General features: G+C 41.8%; 2 protein-coding genes across 6 annotated transcripts in view; one reads left to right on the top strand and one right to left on the bottom strand.

The window, feature by feature from the left end:
• The window catches only part of FAM117B (family with sequence similarity 117 member B), a 109,429-nt gene that overhangs the window by 15,729 nt on the left and 79,985 nt on the right, over nt 1–13,715 (bottom strand). For 3 of the 5 annotated variants that reach the window (XM_068245116.1, XM_068245119.1, XM_068245115.1), the window contains 3 exons: nt 8,622–8,768; nt 8,331–8,402; nt 1,643–1,847 (listed from right to left, as the gene is read on the bottom strand). In XM_068245116.1, the coding sequence (XP_068101217.1) occupies nt 1,643–1,847; nt 8,331–8,402; nt 8,622–8,768 (424 nt within the window). The remainder of the gene's footprint in view (nt 1–1,642; nt 1,848–8,330; nt 8,403–8,621; nt 8,769–13,715) is intronic. The other 2 variants (XM_068245118.1, XM_068245117.1) reach the window with 1 other exon arrangement.
• ICA1L (islet cell autoantigen 1 like) overlaps nt 1–13,715 on the top strand; it is a 106,781-nt gene that overhangs the window by 89,726 nt on the left and 3,340 nt on the right. The gene's annotated exons all lie outside the window — the stretch shown is intronic.

Here is a 13,715-nt window from a genome sequence, read left to right as displayed (position 1 = left end):
CACAAGTTCCCAAAGTACAGTTTATCTGCTCTGAAAGCTGCCATAGCATTTTATTCATAGCTGCTAAAAAGTATATATTAAAATCTTCTGGTGAGCTCTTCTGAACTGTGTGCATGCTAGATCAGCCTTTCTCAACCTTTTTTTGTCCTGAGGAACCCTTCTGAAAATGTTCAAATCTCGGGGAACCCCTGAGTGCACTCAAGAGATATCTCCTATATAATGAAACCTAACTGTCCCTGCGTACTCCTGTCCCTGTGTCCTTGGGTACGTTCTTTTTGCTACTGCAAATGAGCGCAGCACGGACAGCCGGTGGGACAGGAGGACAGGGGCCAGTTAGCCGGACGGCGAGTCCACGGGCGGACGGGTGCGCACGTGCACGAACAGCAGGTGCGCGCAGTGACATGTGGTGGTGGCGGCGTTAAGCAACAGACCTAGAGCCAGTTTTTAAACGGGCTAAGGACGTGTGTGTGTGTGTGTATAATTTTTTTTTATTTTTTTACATTTATATTACCCATATAAAAATGGGACCCGTGTACTGTGTCCCCTGATTTCTGTGCTGCTAGATCCCATTTGTGTGCTGTTATGTTCCCCTGTTTGTGTGGCTGCAATGTCTCCCCCATTTCTGTGATGCTATGTCTCATTTGTGTGGCTGCTGTGTCCTCCCCCCCCCAGTGTGCCCATATATGCAATAAATTCATTGGCGTCAGTGTGGGGAAAAAAACCAAACCCATACTTACCAACAGGTGTTCTTTCCTACTTCTTGAAGCTGGGATTCTGCTTGTACTACCGCAAGTGCCGGAACTATAGATCTGGCTTCAGATGATGCGGCTGCTCCACAGGTCCATCTGCCGCCTCGCTCACAGCAGCATGAAGGAATCCCTTCCACCGCTGCTGCAGACAGATGCAGAAGCGGGACAATATTGTCCAGCAGAAATGGGGAAAGTTGGACAGCTGTGTCCCACGGAAGTGTCAAATTGACACGGGACCCCTTCTCCAGGAACCCAGGTTGAAAATAGCTGTGCTAGATGCACATAGAACTCTTTTCAGCTCAGCAAACAAAGGAATCTAAACAAAATATAAGGACATCTCCTCTTTGGATGCAGAAGGGACTTTCCAGTGCAGAGCAAAGTGCTGTGCTTAACGGTTTTGAATGGTGTTCTGCTACAATATTAATAAAGCTTTAAGTAATCTTTTAGAGCAAAGAAGAAATACTGAGTTTCAGACCACTTTAATTTTGTGAGATTTACAGACCTATTTCTTGGTTCAGCATGTAACGTGAGCTGGGATAAGGGCCTAGAGGACACTTTAGCAGTTTGGGTGACTATAATTTCTCATTATGCTTGAGGTGACTCTGCTATCACACGACCACCTTGCACCTCAATATGCGAAATGACAGGAGGAAGAATCCCCCAACATGTCTCTTGTAACTGCAACCATGAAAGGAGATGAACATTTTTGTAAGTTAATCAAAAAAATGTTATGTTAAATGAGTTGAGGTGTTTTATGCTGCTAAATTGAGATCATTTGGAATAAATGAAGACAGCTAACTGTACCCAGCATGCAGGAATTAGTACCTTGCATTTTAACAATAGTGAGGTTTAAGGGAGTATTTTAAAGATGAACAAGCAAATTTCTTTCATACCTTTGTCTCTGGGATCTGCCAGTGGTTCATCAACAGAGCATGGGCTTTCCTCTGTACAATCATTTGAGATGGTAATAAAAGAGGCAGGTGAAATGGACTGTGCACGACTGCTGTTGTTACTCCGGTCATTTCCTGGAGTTTGTGTATCTACACTACGGAGGGCAAGAGGTGGTGGAGCACGGTGTCCATCTGGGATATCTTGTGGCTATAAAATAAAAACAAACATACAGAACAAAACAAAACAATTATGCAGATATATTTTCTCCACCATGTAGCAGAAAAACTAAAATTACAAAGGAAACTAAGGACTAAACCACAAGCCAAACATCACATGCAGTTTTCCACAGCAAATCTGGCACTGTAGGAGGGATTGTGTCGGAGCAACTTTGATCAGAGATTATTACTAAGGACACATGGCATGTTTACAGACTTTCCTTAAAACATGCAATGTGCACAAACTCACTGATGCCAAACTTTGTTTTCACTAGTTTTTACACATATTTAACTAGGTACATTGCTTGCATCATATTAGATATCATCAATGGACAGCATTTATTTATCCTTTAGGCTAAAAATACCTGGTGTTAACTTATCTAGGATTGTGGGCTACTGGGTTGGCATAACTACCAACAAATGACTGTCTGTTTTGCTAAATGCTGTAAAAGGGCCTGCTCACACAAGTCACAGGCTTCCACCCCACTGTAGGTGCCATGTAAAAAAAAATCCAAGTTCATTCTGAAGTGTAACTAGGTATATTAAATGGGGCCTTGCTGTTCCACTGTGACCAGCAGCAGTGCTGTGCTATGTGCGCTGCTGCAGGTATGAACAGTCCTGTAAGCTATGATTATACCTTGTGCAGGAATGCACTCAGATAGGGGAAGCCAATTACTTGAGTCACTCAAGCCTGTCAAGGCGTTAGGCCGTTTCAAGTATCAGGGCCTTTTTACATGGCTTTTTCCCAGGCGATTGACAGCTGAACAATTGTTGATCCATTGCCAAACCAATGCATTCCAGAAGAGTCATTCAAAAATGCAACTAGATCGGTGATTGTCCAGGCATTTATCAACTGTGTTGGTCCAACGTCGTACTCAAACACTGTATGCAACATTGATCACATGGTTCAGCTGCTGGACTACCATAAAGGACTTGCATTGGAATGCTAACTGAATGTCATACAAATGCCTACAAATGCAGCTACAATACGGTTGACAAGCATTTGTACAAATGGTTAAATGCTACTGCTGTCCAATCCCTAGAAGGGTTTTTTTCTGAGCTTTTAACAAATGCCCTCCAACTACCAGTGAACTGCTATGCAAAAACCTGTGCGATCCCATCCTAACATATGTTGTCAGTGGCTGATTTGAAGTGCCTGGGAATGTGTACTTGCATCTCTACTCAATTGTAGGTTTTCACTTTGCCCATGATTACATATAGGCAGCAGATAGACCTGCTACATTATGGTCCAAACAACGACCATGGCATAATAGTCCTCATAAGCACTAAGCAAGTGAAAATCTGAAACATACAAAAACACCAAGGTTTACTCCTAGGTGATAATCTTTCAACTTCTATTTAAAATAACTTTTCAGCATTTTGCAATTTAAAAAGTACCAAGAAGTAGTTGAAAAAATAATATCAAAATGATTTTGTGTGTTTTCTTGCTTGCTGGGAGTTTGTCATGTTGTGAAAAAATCACTTAGGAGAAAACTCAGGAGAAAATTAATTGCATACGGGCCCTGGCCTGGAAAGCCCAGCCAATCACTTCTCCTAAAATTCAGAATCTAGAGGTCTTCAGGAATGTTATAAAAAGGTTAAAACTGCTTGAAAATAATATTAGTTACTGTGAGAAAACTTTACTAGTGCTTACACAACACGTTTTGCCAGTAATGCTCAATTCTACAGGTGTATTTCTCGTTGATAATAAAATAACATAACCCAATAAGAAATATAAAGTAAAAAGTAAACAAAATACATCTTGTTATGGAGAGTATATAAAAGGTGCAGGTTCAATCACTGTGATAGAATCTACAGAAGTCTGTTTTTGCCCGAAGATGCTGCCCGATTGTTATGTCGATTGATTTCTAGGAGAAATCACCTGACATTATCGAATGAACTGCTGGCTGATCGGGGGCAGGGTGCCACAGTACCTATTTAAGGGGGTCTGGTGGTCATTTTCTCCTCCCCCACCCTTCCTAATACTGCACTCCCCGGGGCCCTCTGAAAGTATTAAAAGAGTGAAGCACTTTTACTCTCCTGTCTAGCCGGCTTGTCCCCCCCCCCCCCCCCACTTTTTGCTGCCGTCATCTCCCGGTGCCTGTAGTGACATTGTGAACGTGCAGTGTATGTACATACTGCCAAGTCACTATGGGCAATAGGAGAGAAGCACAGAGGCAGGCGCGCACCAGCAGGGGAAAGGGTATTGCTGTGATAACACTCTGCATAGGGCCCCAGGGAGAGCAGCATAGCAGGGGAAATGCCTGGGGGAGCAGTGTAATTGATTTTTAATTGACTTCATGCTGAACTCCATTACAAATGGATGTGCATTGTGTGGCTGTGATAGATGGGGGGGGGGGTACACAAAAGATCGTCCCAGCTCTGTCTGCCACAAGCATACAGGCAGACATTGTCCGTAGCGTCCCTGTGAGCCTCTTACTCTATCGCTGCTCTACACGGCCTCTGCAGCTTCATTGTAACCTGTGTCCACTGTATTTGTCGTCTTATGGGTAATGCTCTCATAAGGCAGCAAATGCAAGAGCCGGGGAGGACACACAGCAGGATGAAGCAAGAGGCCCATAGTTGGCTTTTGCCTGCATTCTTGCACACGTGACATGAACCCGGGCCGGTCTTTTGCACACGCCATGATGTATTATGTCATTTTATTTATCGGGAACACAAATGTATCTCCGGAAGAAAGCATGATTTGAGAAAAGCTAATAAAAATTGTACCGTTTAGTGCCAGTAATTGAGTAAATTACAAATCTGGGTAATAAAAATGACTTTATGGTGAACATATGTAATCAGGACAACTGCACTGAAAACTGTAATAGTCACTTCCCTATTGCTTACCAAGAATGATATACTGGATGTGGCTTTAGAAAATAATAAAGGAAGCTCATGAGAATGATCCTAGCTCACTACTTTTTCACTGCAGCAATTGAAACTCTGGGATTACAGATCGCGTTGACATGCAATTATATCAGTAATTACAATTCATTAGGGACCCCAGTGAGAAGGAGTTGGATAATTGGGGGCCCCCAAATGTTCACAACCTTTTCCTTGCCTTTCCTTGGTGCCCTTCATGGTCCTGGGGCCCACCTCACAAGGGTCATAAAACAAGTGTGGCCACCATGATCTTCACACAGATAACAAATGTAGCCACAAAAACACCTGATCTTAAAGGGAACCTTAAAGAGGAACTCCAGTCTAAACAAACATACTGTCATTAAGTTACATTAGTTATGTTAATTAAAATAGATAGGTAATATAATCTCTTACCCACCCTGTTTTAAAAGAACAGGCAAATGTTTGATTTCATGATGGCAGCCATCTTTTCGGTTGAAAGGAGGTGACAGGGAGCATGAGACACAGTTCCAACTGTCCTGAGCACCTCTCCCAGTTGCTAGGCAACGTGAACAACAACAACTTTTTTTTCTTTGATGGGTGGAGCTTAGGTAAAAATGCAGCTAAAAATGATGCTTTGGTAATAAAAATAAAGTTCTGATGCTGTGAAACTGTTAAACACCAAGCCTTTTCAGTTCTGCTGAATAGATTTTTAGTCCGGAGGTTCACTTTAACATGGGGATATGGATGTTTCCTTTTAAACAATACCAGTTGCTCGTCAGTCCTGCTGAACTCTTTGGCTACAGAAGTGGCTGAATCACACAACTAAAACAAGCATGCAGATAATCCAGTCTGACTTCAGTCAGAGCATCTGATCTGTATGCTTGTTCAGGGGCTGTGGCTAAAAGTATTCGAGACACAGGATCAGCAGGAGAGTCGGGCAAATTTTAAAAGGAAAAATCCAACTCCTTCTCATTTTAGGTTCCCTTGAAGTATTGAAGTATATGTCCCCTGTATAAAAGGAAGGGAAGGTTAGTAGTTGGGGCCTCCACAGCTCTGGGCACCCCTGTGATCAAAGGTGCTGTTCCCTTCTAGTTACGCCTCTAATTTATACTACACTTTATTTCTTTAAACCAATAGTAAAAAAGGCTCCGGATTATAGAGAATCACTCTCAGGGTAAAATAGATAGCGTAAGGGCCATTGTACACTGTTATATAGCCCTTAACTGACATTGAACGTAAGAAACACTAGGACTCATCTGATCAATATAACTGTAATATCGATTAGTATATTGATCAGGAAATACCCAAACTGGTATGGATGGGGAGAAGAGGCAGATGCAGCACTCAAGTGATGTTTTCGTAGCTTTATACAGAATCGGACAGCTGTGGCCTGACCATTGTTCCATCAGGTGTTTACTAATATCTAATGTGAGGTTAGGTAGTACATGGTAATATACAGATCAATATCAGATAGTTCCCCGATCTAAACCTCATCTAAGAGAGTATGTTGGCCTTAAAGGAATACTGCAGTGTACGCGTATGTAGGCTGTCGTATGCATTTCCTTGCTGATCCTTTTGGCTACAGTAGTGTCTAAATTGCACACCTGAAAAAGCATGTGGCGAATATGGCCAGATTTTAATCAGTGCATCTAATATTCATACTTGTTCTGGGTCTGTTACTGAAAGTATTAGACACATAGGATCGGCAGAGCAGCCATGAAAAGGAAAAAGACAGCCTACACATAACTCTCACTGAAGTGTCCCTGTAAGGGTCAAAATCTTCAAACTATCAAAATAGAAATTAAGATCAAAGCCTCATCTAAATTATAAAAAAAGGTCACAATGTTAACTATTTAAATTAGAGATTTGTGATAAAAGAAGGTTTTTATGGGCAGATGAAAAGAGACAAACTGTTCTGAAAAATATTGTAAATTCCAGAGTTCAGTTATTTTAATCCCATGGTAAGAGGTTTGGTAAACTATCTAGTTACTAGGCCCAGCATAATGAGTAATGCAATACAATTACACCTCTAGATGACAAAGTGCGTGTGACGGTATCAGTACTTAATTTCCACCACCTTACAGTTCCAATGACCGTCCCAGGCTCAAACGCTGAAACAGCTCCTCATAAGGAAAAACTAAACACAACACATGTGACATTATAAAATGTTCACAACAAATAATGCCAATGCCTAATGTTAAATGTTTTAAGGGTCCCAATTTTTTTTTCCTAGCATTTGTCCGCCATTCACATACCATAGCACTGACATTTCTACAGTGCTTCACAGAAAACTTCAAAATCTCCACTGCGATCCTTCAGGGGTTCTCACAGCTATGTATAGTATATAATAAGCTCAATAGCCATTGCTAGCTCAGCTTTGTAACAAGGTTACTCTCAGGGTCTTTATAAAATATTCAGGTTAATTTATTAGCTTTCCAAAACTCAGTTGTTCACAGCAATCATTCAAGCGTGGGCTAGAAAATGAAAGACAGGAGTAACCTGGCTGCTATGGGCAGCACTCATTTCCAGCAGTCTGATAAATGAGCCACATCATTAAATTCAAAGGAACATTCAGAAAAGGCAGAACGAAATATAATTCCTAATATATTTTCACCAAAGCAGTAAAAACACAGGCAAAATTAGATTAAACAAAGGCCTCAAATCTTTTAGTAAAAAAAAAAAAATAAAAAAAAAAATACAACTTTGAGTTCTGACAATGTTGTATATTTTGCCAGCTTAAACTTGCAAGTTGCAAATGTTAAAGAGAATCTATGGTTTTATTACCAAATGGATCATTATTTGAATCACAATAGTTTACATAATGTTATATTAGGCGTGAAGCCTACAGGTAGAACAGAATTAAGTATTTATGCCTCTTAAAGGACACATGAACTTAGAGTGATATGGGGGGGGCTGCCATATTTATTTTTTGGCAGCAGTATTGTCTGAATCACACACCTGAAACAAGCTTGCAGCTAATCCAGTCAGAAACCTCTGATCTGAATGCTTGTTCAGTGTCTATGGATAAAAGTAGGACAGCAATGCAATGTGCATGGTTACAAATCATTAACATGTGGGAAAGGAGGTTAGATAATAGTCTCACCACTGTTCTTTGAGTTATTTATTTCCTGTATGTATTTAGTGCCAACATGCTATACACCGATCTTTTCACATAGTAATGAAACACAGATAATCAATAAAAATGTGTCTCGAGCCAGTCTGTATATGTTTAACATGATTTGAAAGGCTCCTGTATCTTGTGGACAACTCTGCTCACTAATCATTTTCCATTGCTGCACTAACAGCTAAGCATTGTCACAAAATATCTAAAAGTATACAGCAGCATCAGAAAATTAATATTGTATACGGACGCATTATTTTATGATCTCATATATAAAGATTCTCTTTAAGACTTGCAAAACACAAACAATGGGAAAAGCAGGTGTTAAATGAAATGTAAAATACAGATGCAGACATTGCATAAAGCTCTGGAGGCTTTATTTTTAATAGTAGAAAAGAAGAATATAGTCAAAGTAAAACTAAAAAAAAAAAACAACAACTTTGTTTCTTACAGCTTTAAATCATTACAAATAATAGAATAAAACCACACACAGTAACAACTTACCTGAGGATGCAGATGCTGGAAAATCATTGTAATGTTCCCATTGACATCAGGAAGGCCTGAGCATTCTCCATGCTGGGAAACCACAAGGATATATGCTTCAAGATGAATATTGGAGCAACCCACCCTCCTTAATAACCCATAATATGGAGGGTGAAATCTTAAAATAAAAATGCTTCTTGATTCCATGTGCAGCGGAGAAAAATGAATAGAGCCTTCTCAATGGTAAGAAAAATTACCATCAAGAACCAATTACTGGGATGTGGCTCAAAGTGAAAAGGAATCTGCACTTACCATGAGTTGCTCTTCTTTCTCTCCAGTCTCTTTAATGATGATCTCAACCTCCTGGTTCAGGCCTTCCACACTGTTCCGAAATCTGGATCCAGACGACTTTGTAATGGGTATAGTCATTGGAGTGAGTACATTCTTGGACATGGAAGTCTAGGAAGAATATGTTTATTAGTGTTAAAGTGGACCTGAATTCAGTATGCACATATCCAACCATTACAATCCTTTCTGCTCTTGGTTTCCCTTTTCTGTGGCATACAGCTTAACTTAGTCCCATATAAAGAAATTCCACAAATTCTCTGGATTGCTGCACATACAGTGGGTTGCAAAAGTATTCGGCCTCCTTGAAGTTTTCCACATTTTGTCATATTACTGCCACAAACATGAATCAATTTTATTGGAATTCCACATGAAAGACCAACACAAAGTGATGTACACATGTTAAGTGGAACGAAAATCATACAGGATTCCAAACAATTTTTACAAATAAATAACTGCAAAGTGGTGTGTGCATAATTATTCGGCCCCCTTTGATCTGAGTGCAGTCAGTTGCCTATAGACATTGCCTGATGAGTGCTAATGACTAAATAGAGTGCACCTGTGTGTAATCTAATGTCAGTACAAATACAGCTGCTCTGTGAGGGCTTCAGAGGTTGTCTAAAAGAATATTGGGAGCAACCACACCGTGAAGTCCAAAGAACACACAAAACAGGTCAGGGATCAAGTTATTGAGAAATTTAAAGCAGGCTTAGGCTACAAAAAGATTTCCAAAGCCTTGAACATCCCACGGAGCACTGTTCAAGCGATCATTCAAAAATGGAAGGAGTATGGCACAACTGTAAACCTACCAAGACAAGGCCATCCACCTAAACTCACAGGCCGAACAAGGAGAACGCTGATCAGAAATGCAGTCAAGAGGCCCATGATGACTCTGGACGAGCTGCAGAGATCTACAGCTCAGGTGGGAGACTCTATACATAGGACAACTATTAGTCATGCACTGTACAAAGTTGGCCTTTATGGAAGAGTGACAAGAAGAATGGCATAGTTAACAGAAAGCATAAAAAGTCCCGTTTGCAGTTTGCCACAAGTCATGTGGGGGACACAGCAACCAAGAAGAAGGTGGAAGAAGGTGCAGATCAGAAGAAGAAGGTGATCAGAAGAAGAAAGATCAGTGGAAGAAGGTCAGATGAGACCAAAACGGGAACTTTTTGGCCAAAATGCAAAATGCTATGTGTGGCAGAAAACTAACACTGCACATCACTCTGAACACACCATCCCCACTGTCAAATATGGTGGTGGCAGCATCATGCTCTCAAGGGTGCATCTCTTCAGCAGGGACAGGGAAGCTGGTCAGAGTTGATGGGAAGATGGATGGAGCGAAATACAGGGCAAACTTGGAAGAAAACCTCTTTGAGACTGCAAAAGACTTGAGACTGGGGCGGAGGTTCAACTTCCAGCAGGACAATGACCCTCAACATAAAGCCAGGGCAACAATGGAATGGTTTAAAACAAAACATATCCATGTGTTAGAATGGCCCAGTCAAAGTCCAGATCTAAATCCAATCGAGAATTTGTGCAAGATCTGAAAACTGCTGTTCACAAACGCTGTCCATCTAATCTGACTGAGCTGGAGCTGTTTTGAAAAGAAGAATTGGCGAGGATTTCAGTCTCTAGATGTGCAAAGCTGGTAGAGACATACCCTAAAAGACTGGCAGCTGTAATTGCAGCAAAAGGTGGTTCTACAAAGTATTGACTCAGGGGGCCGAATAATTACGCACACCCCACTTTGCAGTTATTTATTTGTAAAAAATGTTTGGAATGATGTATGATTTTCGATCCACTTCTCACGGGTACACCACTTTGTATTGGTCTTTCACGTGGAATTCCAAAAAAATTGATGCATGTTTGTGGCAGTAATGTGACAAAATGTGGAAAACTTCAAGGGGGCCGAATACTTTTGCAACCCACTGTATGTAATTTCCAAGAAGGCAAGCAATCTGGAAGCTAAATGTTATGGCCCATACTCACGGGCTACTTTTGTGGCCTGTTGCTAGCACACGGGAGCGTGTGCGCGACAGCTCGTCGCCATGTCCCTCCGCGTACACACACGTAAGAGGGATTAGTGCAGCGACGGAAGCTGTCGCCAACGGTCCTCCCCCTTGCCGGAAGCGCTGTGTATTGTCTATTGGTTGGGGTCACTAGTCCGCATGCGGTGGCAACTGTCGCCATGCGATTGACCGCCGCCAATCGCCTGGCGACAGCAGCGACGAGTGACTGTTCGGGGTGCGCGCCTCATACTCACGGGCGACCTGTGCCGCGTGGTTGCGGCGACAATTGTAGCCTGTAAGAGAAATGCTGTTTATGTCCTCTCCTATAAGATACCCTTTATCCTCAGCATAATCCTTTTGGGTGACAAACCGCATAAGCTCTCATATTCCGCTCACAAGCTCCTACAGCATATACTGTCCACAGCTAAAAGGGCACTGGCTCAAAACTGGTTCACCCCACAATTACCCACTCGTGATGTATACAATCTGGTTTCCGAAATTATGTCGCTGATAATAGGCAGGGATACTACAATACCTGGACCTCAAGGATTGCTTGGCTTGAGAGTTTCGGCCTTTACTATATACTACATAGGTTCTAAGAACATTCTGGCTAAAATGCCACGTCTTCAGTTATTAGCAGAGTAAGGAGACTGACCAGACTGATATTACCTTCTTACCATGTTTTTGTTTTATATTTGATATTGTCTATCTTCCATTTACGATTATTTTTTTCTTGATATTGTTCTAACCCCTGCGTGGTCATCCAGGCGATTTAGCCTATTTTTCTATATTAAATCTCAATAAAGGTTTATGAAACTAAATGTTACACACAACTAGCCATTCCCAGTGTAGTTTTAGGATTTTTATATACTCGAGTACAAGTCTAGAAATGTAGGTCTGATCCACTTCATAAAAGTATAGGGGTCGACTTATACACGAGTCACTGGCAACAAGAAACACACCGAGTCCTGTGTGTACTAATAGGGACGTTCCCATTTGCAGCAATTTACCCTGTGGTAAGTGATACTTTGAGGAAAGGAAATGCCAAGAAAACACAGATCTTAAAGTCCTGGCCACAATTAACAAGGAAAGCAGCAGGGTGGAAATACTGGGCTGCAGGAAGGGGATTAATAGTTGCTGCACTTGGGGGTCTGGAGAAGTTATTGGCTGTACTTAAAGTGACCCTCCGGACTAAAAATCTACTCAGCAGAACTGAAAAGGCTTGATGTTTCATTAACAGTTTCATAGCATCAGAACTTTGTTTTTCTTACTAAAGCATCATTTTTAGCTGCATTTTTAGCTCCACCCATCAAAGAAAACTGCCCAGGCTTTTTACCCCTGATGCTGTGCAAAGCATGATGAGATTTCCTATGTTATTCACGTTGCCTAGCAACTGGGAGGGGTGATCAGCACACAGGACAGTTGGAACTGTGTCTCATGCACTCTGTCACCTCCTTTCAACCAAAAATATGGCTGCCCTCATGAAATCAAACATTTGCCTGTTTTTTTCAAACAGGGTGGGTAAGAGATTATATTACCTATCTATTTTAATTAACATATCTAATGTAACTTAATGACAGTATGTTTGTTTAGGCTGAAGTTCCTCTTTAAGGGACAGGAGGGGTTAATGGCTGTAAGGCTCCCTGCACACTGCAAATCCGGTTTCCATTCAGTTTCAGATTTTCAATTCCGATTTTCCCTGAATACATTCAACAGAAAAACGGATCAAAAAACGCAGCATGCAGTAAAGATTAAAAATCGGAATCGGATGTAAACACCGATTAAAAAGCGGAATCGGAATCGCATGCATTGTGCAGGGTGCCTAATACTGTATGCAGTGCAGTTATTAACCCCTCCTGAGCCCCATTGCAGCCATTAACTTTGCTGGGTAGACTTATAGTTAAATCAATAACAAATTACAGCTTAAGAGGGTTGAACATTGGAGTCGACTTATACACGAGGTCGACTTGTATTCGAGTGTATACAGTATATGAAGTTCAGCAGAAGTGTACCTGGCATGTAATTTGATATAACTAGTTATTCAATATGAAATGTTACAGAGGCTGGCTATCCAGTAATAATAGCAAACTAAGAAATGCCACCAAGTCTGGACCCTCATATTATCAAACTGTCCAACCACAGTTCTGCCTGCAAAGCAGTGGTCCCGTGCAGTTATATGGCCAAGGCACACACATCAGTGCACCAATCAAATGCTACTTGTATTTTCTCAGACTACTATTCCGCTCCTACCAAATTTGACTCAACTGTTCATGCCCAGTATTATTTACAGTGCACAAAAGAAGCTGGTATGCCTGGCACTCAGCAGTGGGGGGTTTCAAGTGAAGGGAAAAGTCTTTTGCACCAGTAGGTACCAACTCCGTCCTATTCACTCCACTGTGGGCTATACATGAGGGAGCGTGCTTCCAGACAAAATGGGAACATAACAATATCACAGAACACACAAGGCAGTCCGTGCACAGCTTCCTGAAATCACGTTTATTTCGCCATATTCTTTCGCCAGCAGGCAGAAACAATGTCACATTGCATAAGACATGTAAAAACAGTGGATCGATCTGACCTGAGTGAAGGACGGGTGCGGGAGGGTGACCAGGGGATGAGAGGACGGCGCAACAGCCGTTTCGCGCCGGTGTGGCGCTTGTTCACGTGCGTTTGTCCCAGGGCAATGGCGGCGTGCACGGACTTCCGAGATGTTCCCTGGAAGCCCCGCCCATCACGCACGCCATTGGCCCATAGTGTTGGGGAGTGAAGTGTTCGGGTTGGAGGGGAGGAGACCTGCTACGTGACAGTGTGGGAGTGGGGGATGATGAATCCGCCTGTTGGGTGGGTCCGTGAGGAAATAGGGGAGGATCGCCAAGGTCCGGCGAATGTAATGGTGACGTGCTTGCATATATTCAACAAGTGCCAAACATTGCCTACGACATACAATTGTGGGCTAACATGCCAAAAAAGGTTTCACCCTTATCATGAAACTATAAAAACTGTGCATATACTATACCTATCAGGAAAATCTACATCACCCCAGTAGATC

The sequence above is a fragment of the Hyperolius riggenbachi genome, chromosome 7, assembly GCF_040937935.1.
Source record: "Hyperolius riggenbachi isolate aHypRig1 chromosome 7, aHypRig1.pri, whole genome shotgun sequence".
NCBI lineage: Eukaryota > Metazoa > Chordata > Amphibia > Anura > Hyperoliidae > Hyperolius > Hyperolius riggenbachi.
This window is presented reverse-complemented; position numbering and strand designations above follow the sequence as displayed.